The sequence below is a fragment of the Vulpes vulpes genome, chromosome 2 (assembly GCF_048418805.1).
Source record: "Vulpes vulpes isolate BD-2025 chromosome 2, VulVul3, whole genome shotgun sequence".
Classification (NCBI taxonomy): Eukaryota; Metazoa; Chordata; class Mammalia; order Carnivora; family Canidae; genus Vulpes; species Vulpes vulpes.
This window is the reverse complement of record NC_132781.1, coordinates 44,944,944-44,958,085: the sequence shown is the minus strand read 5'-3', so window position 1 is coordinate 44,958,085 and position 13,142 is coordinate 44,944,944. Positions and strand designations below refer to the sequence as shown.

The 13,142-nt window shown below is 42.2% G+C and overlaps 1 protein-coding gene across 3 annotated transcripts in view; it reads right to left on the bottom strand.

Moving 5' to 3' along the window:
* Positions 1-13,142, bottom strand: part of VPS53 (VPS53 subunit of GARP complex) — a 140,421-nt gene that overhangs the window by 39,362 nt on the left and 87,917 nt on the right. For all 3 annotated transcript variants that reach the window (XM_026016052.2, XM_072747920.1, XM_072747919.1), the window contains 4 exons: positions 8,191-8,433; positions 4,922-5,069; positions 1,416-1,498; positions 418-496 (listed from right to left, as the gene is read on the bottom strand). In XM_026016052.2, the coding sequence (XP_025871837.1) occupies positions 418-496; positions 1,416-1,498; positions 4,922-5,069; positions 8,191-8,433 (553 nt within the window). The remainder of the gene's footprint in view (positions 1-417; positions 497-1,415; positions 1,499-4,921; positions 5,070-8,190; positions 8,434-13,142) is intronic.

The window sequence follows — 13,142 nt, the reverse complement described above, 5'->3', positions numbered from 1 at the left end:
GGCAGCACGTACTCCAGGAGGGGACTGAGGACCCAGGGTTGACTGATGCGCCACTACATTAGAAAACCAAGGTCCACAACCTGATCAAATAATACTGTACTGATACAGGAGCTCAGAACGAGTCACGAGTTACTGCTGTAAGCACCAACAAAAACACTCATTCTAGTGTAACTACATTAAGGTTTTTAGCATGTGTCAGATGTTGAACAAAGACATGTCCTATTGACTTACCAAACACACCTACTCCCTGTCTCATCCCCAGAGGACAAGCAGTTCACCTAAGGGACAAGATATATGATCTGCTCTCAGCTGACACTTGAAGCAGTGAAGAGCCTGAAGATGCTCCAGGCAAGGGCTGACAGAAACCACTTGGGGCCACTCTTGGAGGTCTAAGAAGCAGCACTTTCCAAACCTTACCTTGCTCATGGCAGTAAGGGCAGGATCGCAGGCAGCATCCAGATCTTGAACCAATAACTGGATGCTGCTCGAGATGACACTGCAAATCAAACAAATTACTGGTCATAACTTTAAAGAAGTAACTTTTTGAATGACTAACACAGCCCCTGCCAAATCTTTTAGGCACCTGGATCAAAATTAGATTCATCATTTCATCAGAAAAACTCAAATTTGATTTCAAAAGGGAATGAATGGCAATGATAAGTATTTTGGCTCTTTGTTCTTGCTGCATGTCCTGTCTTATTTGGATGTATCTTCATTGAGTCAGGTCAAGGAATTCCATGGCTAGTCTCCCCCAGAATCCCTCTTCACTTCTTACTCCAAAAGCACTTGTTTGTTCAAAATGTTTAAATCAGAACTTGAAAAAAAAATTGAGAAAAGGAGAAGAAATGACCTAAGAAGAAAATCTTGATTCTTCCTCGTTATGACCTACCCCAATCTCATTTGCTGACCACAACCAAAAATTACAAGGCAACACTAGTGAAGGAACTATTTTGAGAAGGCTTTACAGTTTGAACTTTTTGGACAGACACTCTCCACTCCAACTACCCTCTCCCACCTGGCTAAAATCAAGCTGCTCACATTTTCATTCTAAGACACTGAGGGTGGGGTTGGCCCTCTTGTGGATATGGGGTAGCGGTGGGGCAGACAGAAGGCCTTGGATTTGACCTTCCTACAGGGATGGTCAAGGAAGGATTTCTTCTCTTCTGTTGTTCTAGAAAGAGCAACAATAAAGGCCCTGTAAGCTAAAAATGATTGCATCTGAGCAGGCCAAATGGGAGGCAGCTGCACTAGCTTCTGATGCTGCTTCTTACTGGCTACTGGTGAGTAATTCTGATTTGACAGGAGGCCCTGGAAACCTCTTAGGTTCCTTAGTAGCCTCAAGCCAACAGGCTGAGACAGTCTGCTTTTTGAGGGGTAAAGGGCAGGCCTTAAGCAAATATGTGCAAGGTACGTACGTGCTAAATGTATCCATTTCTCCAGTCAGATTGATTCGTTCAATCAGACTTACATCAACTTTTTCCTTGAGTTTTTCTTCTAGCTATTAAAAACAGGAGAGAAAAACAAGCTTAACAATTATCCAAAGGAGTATCATAATAAGAATACTTAACATCTCCTGAGTTTGATGATTCAGGTTCAATTTCAAGTACTTTTCACGTAATGACTCATTTAATTTTCACAGCCCTATGAGGAAGATTCTATTATTATCTTCATTTTACAGAAGAGAAAATGGTGGGGGGGCACCTGGGTGGCTCAGTCGGTTAAGCATCTGTTTTTGGCTCAGGTCATGATCCCAGGGTCCTGGGATTGAGCCCTGCACCGGGCTCCCTGCTCAGCGGGGCGTCTGCTTTCTCCCTCTCCCTCTGGCCCTCCCTGCTGTTCATGCTTGCTCTATCTCTCAAATAAATAAAATGAAAAAGAAGGAGTAGAAGGAGGAAGAGGATGAGGAAGAGGAGAAGAAAAAAATGGAGGTGTGATCTCCCTAAGACAGTATATGGTAGGCTGAGAAGTCAAACTTCCTCCAAAGCCTCTGCCCTGTAGCACTGGGCTAGTTGTACTTGTTTCTTATGACACACTGATCATTTCATTAATAGTAAAGAGACCCCAGTTTTCAGGATCCTCCCTGCTCTATGAACTGCAGGCTCACTCACCAGCACTGGAAACCTATGGTGGTTAAGTGGCAGTAAAAGCAGTTCAAGTATTCACCAAGTGCTGCTATGGGCCACCCACTATGTGAGGGTGTTGGGGATACTGATGTAAACAAAAGAAACAACGTCTGCCTTCATCATCCTACAGCCAGGGAGAGAAACACTGGCTATGCTCCCAGCTGCCTCAAAGAAGTTACTACAAACGTGGTGGCACAAAACAAATTTATTCTCTCACAGTTACAGAGGCCAGAAGTCCAAAATCAAGGTGTTGGCACGGTTGGTTCCTTTGGAAGTTCTGAGGGAAAACTATGCTATGCCTTTCTTCTACCTTCTGGTTGCTGGCAATCCTTGGTGTTCCCACATTACTCCAATCAGGTCCAATCTCTGCCTCTATCATGTGGTCTTCTTCCCTGTGTCTGTTAGTTCTCCCTTTCCTTTCTTATTTTTTTTTTTAAGAGTTAAGAGATTGATTGATTGATTGATTGATTGATTTAGACAGAGAGAGAGAGAGGCGCAGAGACACAGGCAGAGGGAGAAGCAGGCTCCACTCAGGGAGCCTGACGTGGGACTCGATCCAGGGTCTCCAGGATCACGCCCCGGGCTGCAAGTGGCGCTAAACCGCGGCACCACCAGGGCTGCCCTCCCTTTCCTTTCTAAGGATGCCAGCCAGTCATTGGATTTAGGGTTCACCCTAAATGCAAGATAATCTTTTCTTGAGATCCTAACTTAATTACAGCTTCAAAGACCCTCTTTCTGAATTCACATTTACAGGTTACTGGGAGTTAGGACTTGGACACATCCTTTTGTACAAATAAGCCCAGTATGGCTCCCAAATCCTTTTGAAATGACTGTTACAGTCTTTGATATTTTTCTTGCTTCTTGTATGACATGATGCTTCAGACTCATCTTGTAGATTTCCTGTCCCAGACCAGGAATTACTAATTTCTCCAGGAAGCTCTGGTTTCTTTTAGGGAAAAATGGTACTCAGAGTTCACAATATAGGTGCTAAGAATGTACTGACTTTCATAATCTGTAAATATAATCTCCACAAAATAACAAAAAAATTGACTACATCTATCATGAGTCATCAAAATGGTCTTTGACTTCCAGAATTTTTAAGAATCTGTTCTAGAAAAATAATGCAAAACATATTAGATGTTCTTTGTAGGATTACTTTGAGAAGCAAAAACCTGAGACAGCATAAACAATTATGAGGGATACTATGAAATAATTTATGGTATTATCACTTTATGAAATATAACTAACAACGTTGGCAATAAAGATATAACAACAAGGGAAATGCTAGTGCTGTGATGTTAATAAAAACAACAAAGGGATACAGGAATGAATTAAGATTATAGCATACAAAACTACGTGTAAAAGGACTGAAAGAAAATACTTTAAAATTGCTAATATGATTATTTGATGGTGATAGGATTAAGAGTCATCATTTTTATTTTTCCCCCCTTTGGTACCATGGTTATTTTACTTTAATTTTTAATTTTTTAAGATTTTATTTATTTATTTATTTATTTGAGAGACAGCAAGAGTGAGAGAGCAGAAGCAGAGGGCCCAACAATGTGGGGCTCGATCCCAGTATCCTGGGATCATGACCTGAGCTGAAGGCAGATGCTTAACTGACTGAGCCACCCAGGTATCCCTATTTTTAATTTTTTAAACTATTTATTTACTTAATGTATTTAATTAATAATTTTAATATAAATTTAATTAATTTATAATTTATCTTTAATTTTACTTTTAAAATACCATATTACATATGTGTATGTCTTTCTGTTTGGTACACATGCAAAACAGTTAAATAGTGTTTCTTCATCACAGAAGTCTGGGACCCCTGCCTTGGAGGTCCTTGTAGATATTGCTGTCCTGCCCTGGGAGTTTTTGGGGCTAAAGGGATTGCTGTCTCTGGTTCCAAGGCTAAACATTTACAGATCACTCCCTATGTGACTCAATGTGACCACGTCCCCAAACAGAGCATGCTATTGCCTCTGTCTGGCTTAACCTCAACTGTGAAGTTTAGGGGGAACACTTCTTATTTTGGCTTCTTGTATTCTTGCTCTGGCTCACAGGCACTCCAAGCTGTACTGTCTGAACTATAATTTATGACTACCTTCCTATGATCCAGACATGTGTAAATAATAAACCCAAAAAGGGGGGCAGAGCACAACCTTCTCCAATTATTTTCCTTCTCTTGGCCTTAGGAATTCCAGACCAATGTGAAAAGGAACTTCTAATCCCATGTCTAAGGCTGAATGGAAAATTCTTCTGGGTCTTCCTTCTGCTGATGGGGAGCTCCAGGAGAGGCATCACCCTTTCCTGCTTCACAGTTCCTGAACGTCAGCATCCAAACAATGGTTGTTTATTTAGGCAGACTGAGAATGCTATGTACATTTTAGGAGACATATAAAAGCCCAGAGGATTTTGCTTAGCCTACTAACACTTCTGAGATGGAATCACTGGCTGTGACTCATCACCACCAAAGGCTGGGTCCTAGCATCATTTTCACTGCTTTTCTCATATGGGAGACAGTGCTACTGACCTACTTTCAAGAGGACATGCCCTCTGAGTAGCTTAAACGACACTGGGGAGGAGATCAGCCAGACTTTCTTGCCCAGTCCCCTTTTAACAAGGCTCTTCTGTGAGATGGCTGCCTGGACCATCTTCTGAATGGACAGCAATTTTCCTCTAGGACCAACTGGTCTGCCCCAGGTGGTATGTGGCTTGTTAGGGCCCATAATTTTACCTAATGAGTCAAGAGGCCCAGATGGTTCAGGAAAAGGAGGCAGTGGGCAGCTCACCTGCTGGGTGGTAGCCAGACAGTACTCGGCTGTGCTTAAGATGCCACAGATGAGGCAGAGCTCCTCTAGAGTGAACTTGGCTACTTCTGAGCCTTCCTTTTCTTTGAGGAGGCTGCTGATGGTCAGCCCTCCACTGCTGCTTGTGGTTCTGAGGAAAAGGAACAGGAACTAGTTAGGCTGGGACTTCTCATTTGCTTCCTGAACAGGTAACCGGACATCTTAAGACAAAGAAAAGGGGGAAGGAAAGGCTGGATATGGCCCAAACAAATTCATGTACAATGAGCCTCTTTCCTACTGACCTTACCTTGACTATCATCTGTTTAAATTCTCTGACCATCAGGAGTGGGAAGAAAAATTCCAACTGTGAGCCTGTAATCAGTCATATTAACTATGATGACTCTGGTACTCAGAGAAAGGCTGCTGAGTGGCCTCTCTGCTTAGCTTACAATCTCCTGATCTGGAGAGCTCATTCAGGATCATCTGTGGTACAAGAGGTTGTTCCACAACTGTTTCAGTTAAGAACACTGCATAGGAATTTGTACATTGTGCTGTAGAGGGTACCAAAGTGAATGTCAGACATGGTTCCTGCCCAAAGGCCACCTTCCTACTGATCTAATAATTTGCTCACAAAACATAAAAGTACAGTTATAAAACCTATTTCAACTGTGAGATTTTATATATTTTTTTAAAGAAGACAGAATTCAACTACATTTACCTTAAAAATAAAAATATTTAAAAAATAGTGCTAAAACTGCCCAATCTTACTGGTAATCAAAGATTTGAAAATCTCTTCATTTCCAGCACTTACAAGGGTGTGAGGATGCTGACACTCTCTTGCACTATGGGTCAGGTGCATTAAGTTGTACAGCCTTCCTGGAGGTATATTTCAGGAGCTTAAAAAAATGTTCACATTATTTGACCCAGTGGTTCTACTCCTTTTCAAGGATGCTTTTCTGAGTGTTATTTAAAATACTAAACTGGTGGGGGGAGGCACCTACTCAGGTCATTATCTCAGGGTCCTGGGATTGAGCTCCACACTGGGTTCCCTGCTCAGCAGGGGAGTCTGTTTCTCCCTTTCCCTCTGCCCATGCTTGTGTGCTCTCTCTCACTCACTCACTCAAATAAATAAAATCTTGAAAAAAAAAAAAAAACTAAACTAAAATAGTGAGCCCAACCTATCTATCAATTAAGAGGATAATCAATAAGAACTTCAGAAGTTAAGTGAGGTTCTTCTGTATGTTGGATTATCACAACATCATTAAGTGATTTGATGACTATACAATGTCCTGAATGCTGAATGTTCTCTGTTGGCCTCCCAGATCCATTCATTACTCTTCTCTTTCCTTCTCTATGGTTCAGGAGACCGACCTCTACAGACTTATCATGCTGGCTCCCTGGCCCTCTGGCCTCCTGTTGGGTTCAGTCAACAGAAGGTGCGGCAAGAAGTTGGAGAGGTAGAGGAGAGACACATCTGAGTACTAATGAGGCCTCCTACTCCCTCTGCTTCAGTAGTGGTGCTGGCAAGGACTGTGGCCCTCCATTTTCTGTGTGGCAGCCCTTCATGCACAGCCCCAGCTCTCAAGCGAGTTTTCAGGTAACAACTACCTCCTAGTATTGGGATGCTTCAGAACCTTCTTTTGGTTCCTTTTAACTTGTCCCCATTTCTGTGAATACTTGCTTTGGTGATAATACCCTAGCCGAGTATAACATTTGTTTCCTGCTGTGACACATGGGGAAAAATGCTCACAGGATGATGTTAAGTGAAAGCAGCATGGTAGAAAACTACAAGTTGTATAGACCCAATACTGTTAAACCAAAGCACAAAATCACACACATTATATATAAAAATAAAAGACAGAAAAATATATGCCAAAAAGTTATATTTATTTTCTCTGGCTGGTGAGATTATAGCTGACTTTTATTTTTGTCTCTGTGCTTTTCTATGTTTTCTAAACTATAATAAACATATTTTGGTGATCAGGATAAAAATTATTAGAATTTTTTAAAAATGTTTTTTATCATAGTCAAAGAAATTCTCATTGGTGAATATATCTATTACTTCAAGTCTCTGGTTAGAACACAGGTATTTTATTTTCTTTCTTCCAGATAATGTAAAACTCCCATGTAGGACACATTTTAGTGAAAACAATAGCAACTACTTCCAGAATTATTGGATTTAGCCGTGGGGATAATTTATAAATACTAAATTCCTAAGCATTACTTTATATTATTATTATTTGTTTAAGGTTTTACTTATTCGTGAGAGATACAGAGGCAGGCAGAGACATAGGCAGAGGGAGAAGCAGGCTCCCTACAGGGAGCCCAATATGGGACTTGATCCCGGGAACCCCAGGATCATACCCTGTGCCAAAGGCAGATGCTCAACTGCTAAGCCACCCAGGTGTCCCGACCAAAGCATTACTTTAGATCATACTCTATCATAATCAAAATTGCTATAGAACCAAAATCTTTAATACTTTAATTAGTTATCAAAGTAGGGTCCATGCTGGGCTTGGAGCCCAATGCGGGGCTTGAACTTATGACCTCGAGATCAAATCCTGAGCTGAGATCAAGAGTCAGATGCCTTATTCAACTGAACCACCCAGGCACCCTTGAACCAAAAATCTTTAGTTGAAAAAATCTAGTTGAACAGCCATTTATTTCAATTAATAAGCATTATAACAATATTCTGATGTCCTAGAACACAGTGAAGTCACTATAATTAGGGGCTGTGCTATGTAACCTCCTCTTCCCAAGTCCTACCACATCTTTAAACATGAGACTCTATTCAACAAGACACATACAAACTAAGAGACTTTGGAACATAATCAGATCAAGGGAAATGCAGATTCATGCTTCCCATGTGCTTATCATCCCGGGGCATACTCTCATTGAATGAAACTGCCTGTGCTGTTAATAAAAGTTACAACCACCACCACCTTACCTTTTTTGGCCACCTACCTATTGTTGAATCCACACAGAATAAATACGTACATAATGGAATTGACCCTTGAGTCCACTGTGGTTAAGATCTGACCTATGCTGGCAGCCAGTGACGGTATTTCCTCTAATGGTCTTGATCAGCTGTGGAATCCCATTAGAACGGAAATCATCTCAGACCCTTGGGAACTCGGTAAGAGTGTTTCCCTCCTTCCCTGAGACTCTTAGCAGTTCAGTAAACAATTTCAGATTAGATTTTCTTAGATTCCCATATTTAGGTATATTCAGAATCTTGCTGCACCACTCAGATCAGCAAGAATGGCACTCACTTGGGTAGATTGCCAGAGAGGATTTTCCAGGCATATTCTCGAAGGTACTTCTGGAAAATGGTGGTCAGAGCGATCATAGGCTCCCCAGTACTGAGTTGAGAGCACTGCACCATGCACTTCTTGTAGTAGACAAAGAGATCAGCACAGCTGGGGAGCACAGCACCTCCTTCTTCAGTGTTGGGCTTAGGTGGCCCCTGGGCTTTGAAATCGGCCACAAACCTATCAATCAGCTCTCCAAGGTTTCTAGAAGGAAGAAATCCTGCAATGTTATTTCAAGAAAGATAAAGCAAATGTGCTCAACTGCCATGGGTAAATCATTCCTAATGCTTTTCACGTTTAAAATCAGACTTTTATCCATATCTTCATTAACCACCATCAGAACTCCAACAATTTGAGTGCTGCTTTATGCTTCTCAAGGCATTTCATGATCACATCTGACCCCAAGCCTCTGTAAGGGAGATAAGGTATTACTGGATCCTCTAAGAGATGAAAAAATTAAGGTCTAAAGTGTTTGTCACACAATTTAGTGGCATAGCTGAGCCTAGAAGCTACCATTTAAGTGCTTGCACTGGTCCTACTATCATTTTACTACCATTTCCTCTCTCCACAAATGAAAATCCTAAGTAACAACAGTGATCATTTTCTGAATACATACAATATACTGGCACATGCTGTGTCAGTAATTTATTTTTTAAAAAAACTTTATTTATTCCTGAGAGACACACAGAGAGAGGCAGAGACACAGGCAGAGGAAGAAGCAGGCTCCCTGTAGCGAGCCCAATGTGGAACTTGATTACAGGACCCCAGGATCACGACCTGAGCCAAAGAAAGACACTCAACCACTGAGCCATGCAGGTGCCCTACGTCAGCTCTTTAGAAATGTCGTTTCACTGCATTTCACTCAATATTCACAATAACCTTATGAAGTATGGACTATTCCTGTCCTCATTTTCAAAAAGCAAGGTGCAGAAAAGTTAAGGACCTTGTCCAAGGTCATAGAGCAAGAGAGGAGGGGATCCAGGATTCAAAACCAAAGAGCCTGGGCTCAAATTTCATGCTAAGCACTCTACCTTCCTACGTCTGAAAATACAAAAAGGTTATGGTGTCAGCCTTTAATAATATTTTGATATTATTAAATGTGCACATAAGACAGATGCCTAAGTATTCTTATATACTTAGAAGTATTCTAATGCTTGCGGTTTTAATGCAGTATTTTATTTTATTTTATTTTTTAATTTTTATTTATTTATGATAGTCACAATGAGAGAGAGAGAGAGAGACAGGCAGAGACACAGGCAGAGGGAGAAGCAGGCTCCATGCACTGGGAGCCCGATGTGGGACTCGATCCTGGGTCTCCAGGATCGCGCCCTGGGCCAAAGGCAGGTGCCAAACCGCTGCGCTACCCAGGGATCCCTTAATGCAGTATTTTAATGCAGTTTTTTCCTTAAAACTTTCAGAATCAAAAGGGTAAAAAATCTTGGGACAAGGGAGGGTATGGCAGCCTCAGGCTTGCAGCAGGTCACAACAGTGATGACGGCTGTAACTGTCTCCTCATGCCCCATTCAAACATCACTGCATCTGGCTCAGTCATACTGAGTCATCATAGCTAGGACCCAACAGGGCTCTACTCATTGTTTCCTGCACAGTTGTGCTGTATGAAGAATGGGAGGAGTCCCCACCTCTTGACATTTTATGTCTTTTTGGGTTGCTGTCTAAGGCTACAAGAATCCAGCTGTGCTTTCAAAATGTATTTATGTAACAGGAAGAAAAAGACAAGAACCACACACAGCATCAATTAGCAGGAATAGGAGAAAATTGACATTTTACTCAAGAGATTTTGTTATTGAAAGTTTATTATATCCAGATGTAGCCACTCTGCCCTCAAAGAACTTCAGGTCTAGGCTAGGTCTTTGTGGTGATGGTCAGCAAGCAGAGAAGGAGAGGAAGCTGCAGGGTCACCACCCCATTCCTTGTTGCCTCTTCTTGCCCCCCTTTCCTGTAATCTCTCATTGCTCCTGCATGGGGACCCTCCATGCCAGCCAGATTCCCCTCAACTGCCCCCTGCCCCATCTCTATCCCTGACTCTGGGCCTTTGCCTGTAATGCCTGGATGCCTCCCTTGGCCAAGGAGGCTCTTCTGCTACCTCTCTACTCATCCTTAGGCTTGGCTCAGGGCTCAGGCTGGACAACTCCCACTCCCACCACCCTCTGTCTCAATTTCAACTTCTGTCATCTGCCATACACTGACATTTATTATTATTATTATTATTATTATTATTATTATGTAACACTTTACTATCCAGCATAAGGAAGGATGTCAAATGTTCAAGAAACATGACAGCCTTCTCCTATCCTGGGCCCGCAGCACAGCAATGTATCAATAATGGCTTTCTCTTTCACTGATCTTTGGTGTAATTTCAGAATCCTTCTTGAACCAGCATCTAGCCAGCATCTTACTGATAAGCTGAAGTTGGTACACAAGCTAAAGGTGCTTGCTCAATCTTCTTCCCCGGTTCATATGCATTATCACATGCTCCTTGAGGGATAATGTTTATTTCTTCCTGCTCTCCCCAGGCCCACCCCTCACGCTTATGTGTGTAAAGGTAATCTTCCAGTTATGTCGGTGCCCAGTATGTACCCAGCTGGTCAGCCCCACACTCTGCCTGAAGGACGGGAGCAGAAGGGTGGGAAGGTGGGGATGGGGCAGGGGCTGGTGCAGGGGAGGAGAGCACGTAACAGAAAGCAAAAAGTTCCACTTGAGTCTTCTTAGGAGAGATGCTAATTGCCAAATCTCTAGTGCCAACAAAAACAGGTGCCAGAGCTCTGAAGTGTTTTTATTTTAACCACTCATCTAGTTCCCCTAGTAGCTGAAGTCAGGATACTTACTTCCCTGCCTCGTATTTCAGAGCCAACCTGATCAGTAGGATTATAAATTAATCATGCTCCTAAAACAAAAGAAAATTTCCACTTAAAGAAAACCTCTGAAGTTCTTGTATACTTTGCAGGCTGTCTCCCAGAGCACTTTTGACGCCGTCCTCTGAGCAGATGAGATATAAACCCGTCAGAGTAAGCTTCCCTCCCTTACAATGCTACTCTTCGCATCTGCATGCTTCTGTGCCATAGGAGACACTGGAAAATGAGTAATCAACATGTCACAGCACAGATGGCCCAATCCAATGGATTTCAAACTGAGCATGTAGTATGTGCATATATACATATAAGATATGTATAAGATATGGTATGTGCATATATACATACAAGATATAAATGAGTTCAACTAAAAACAACAACAACAACAACAAAGGTTGTCATTTCTTCTAGGCACCAAACACTAGCCTGAGTCTGGTCAGACCCTGTAAAACTACTAGAGAAAGGAGCATGTGGCATATTGACCTGCTGAGTGGAGTCATAAAGAGGTGTCTTTCACACCATAAAGCAATTACAATCAAGGAAGAGTTTCTAAAGGGTCAAGCCCTGATCAAGGTGCTGCTGGGTATGGTGGTCAGGATACAGCATCAACCCATCAGGAGCTCTAATCTATGTAAGGAGTCAGAACCCTCATGCTCATGATGTTGAGATTTCAAGATAGCAACAAAATGCTAATTTTGCAGTACAGACAATATTAACCATTTGTTTCAGACAAAGGAAACCAGAGAGAAAATTCCACAGTAGACTAGATAAGGCAATAAAGGCCTGGAGTCAGAAGTGAGCATAGTATATGGTCTGCGGGAGGGAGGACGTAAGGAAGAGGGGATGGGGCAAAAGTTTGACCTTCAGTTTGATTTACACAGTCCTCTTTATTCCCACAGCAAACTACTGGTAGCTTCATGCCTTCATGCCATACACCACAATCTCCCACCAGGCCACAGGCCTATAAACAGATGCCTGGGTGGCATCTGTGCCAGATGCATTAGAAATACTATCTTCTCACAACAGCCCTGAGGAGAAGGCATTCTTATCTCCATTTTGTAAATGACAAAACTGAGGCTGAGCAAAATAATATAGCTTGCCCTAGGTCACAGAATTTGTTGGAGCTGGAATCTGAACTTAGGGGTGTCTGACTCCAAAGGCCAGCTTTATCCACTGTACTGTGATTTTGATTTCACAACACTAAAAAACTCTACAGACAGATGGCATTGTGCTTGTTGCTATGTTCACTTTCTCTCCAGCTTAAAGGAACACATCATGGATGTGGATGGTATCTTTCACCTCCTCCTTTGCAGCATGAGGTTTCTGCCCAAGAATGTACAAGCATGTCAGGGGGCCATGTGAACTACTGCTGAGGGTTCCACCGATCAATGAAATGACCCAAGACGAAAGACCACTGCAGAGCAGTATCAGTAGAGGAAAGACTAAGGCAGTTTCTTCTGGTGGATTTTCAGTCAGCATCCCCAGCAACAATACTCTAACTGGAATGGCACAGGGAAAGGAAGATGGCAGTCAGACAAAGCTGGCAAGGAGGAGATCATGGGCAATGAAGCTTAGGATCCCCCAGAGATTACAGAGCTTGTTAACTCAAGGGTACTCAAACTAACTTGGACCCCTTCCTCCCCTGCTCTTAGGTAGAGGCCGATGACTTGGCTCTAGTGTGGCCAGTGGTGTTGCAGAGCCGAGGTTTGGCTTGATCACAACTGGGAGATGGGTTACACACAGGTAAATGGGGCAAATAAATAAATAAATACAGGGAAGATCTGGGGAGCCAAGTTTCTCACTGCTGTGGAAGGTAGTTAGAAACAAGGAAAAGGAGACGCTAAAATAAACCCTGTGGTATTAGATCAGAATTAGAGTTATTGGCATAAACTCACAGGTTTTAATAAGTCGGTATAAAAACAGATATAGAGGTATACATATATGTATATACCCACATATAATCCTTAGCTCTTTCAACTGCAAGTGCCTAGAAGCATAACATTCAAGCAGTAATGAACATATCTGATCCTCCGAACTTAGTTT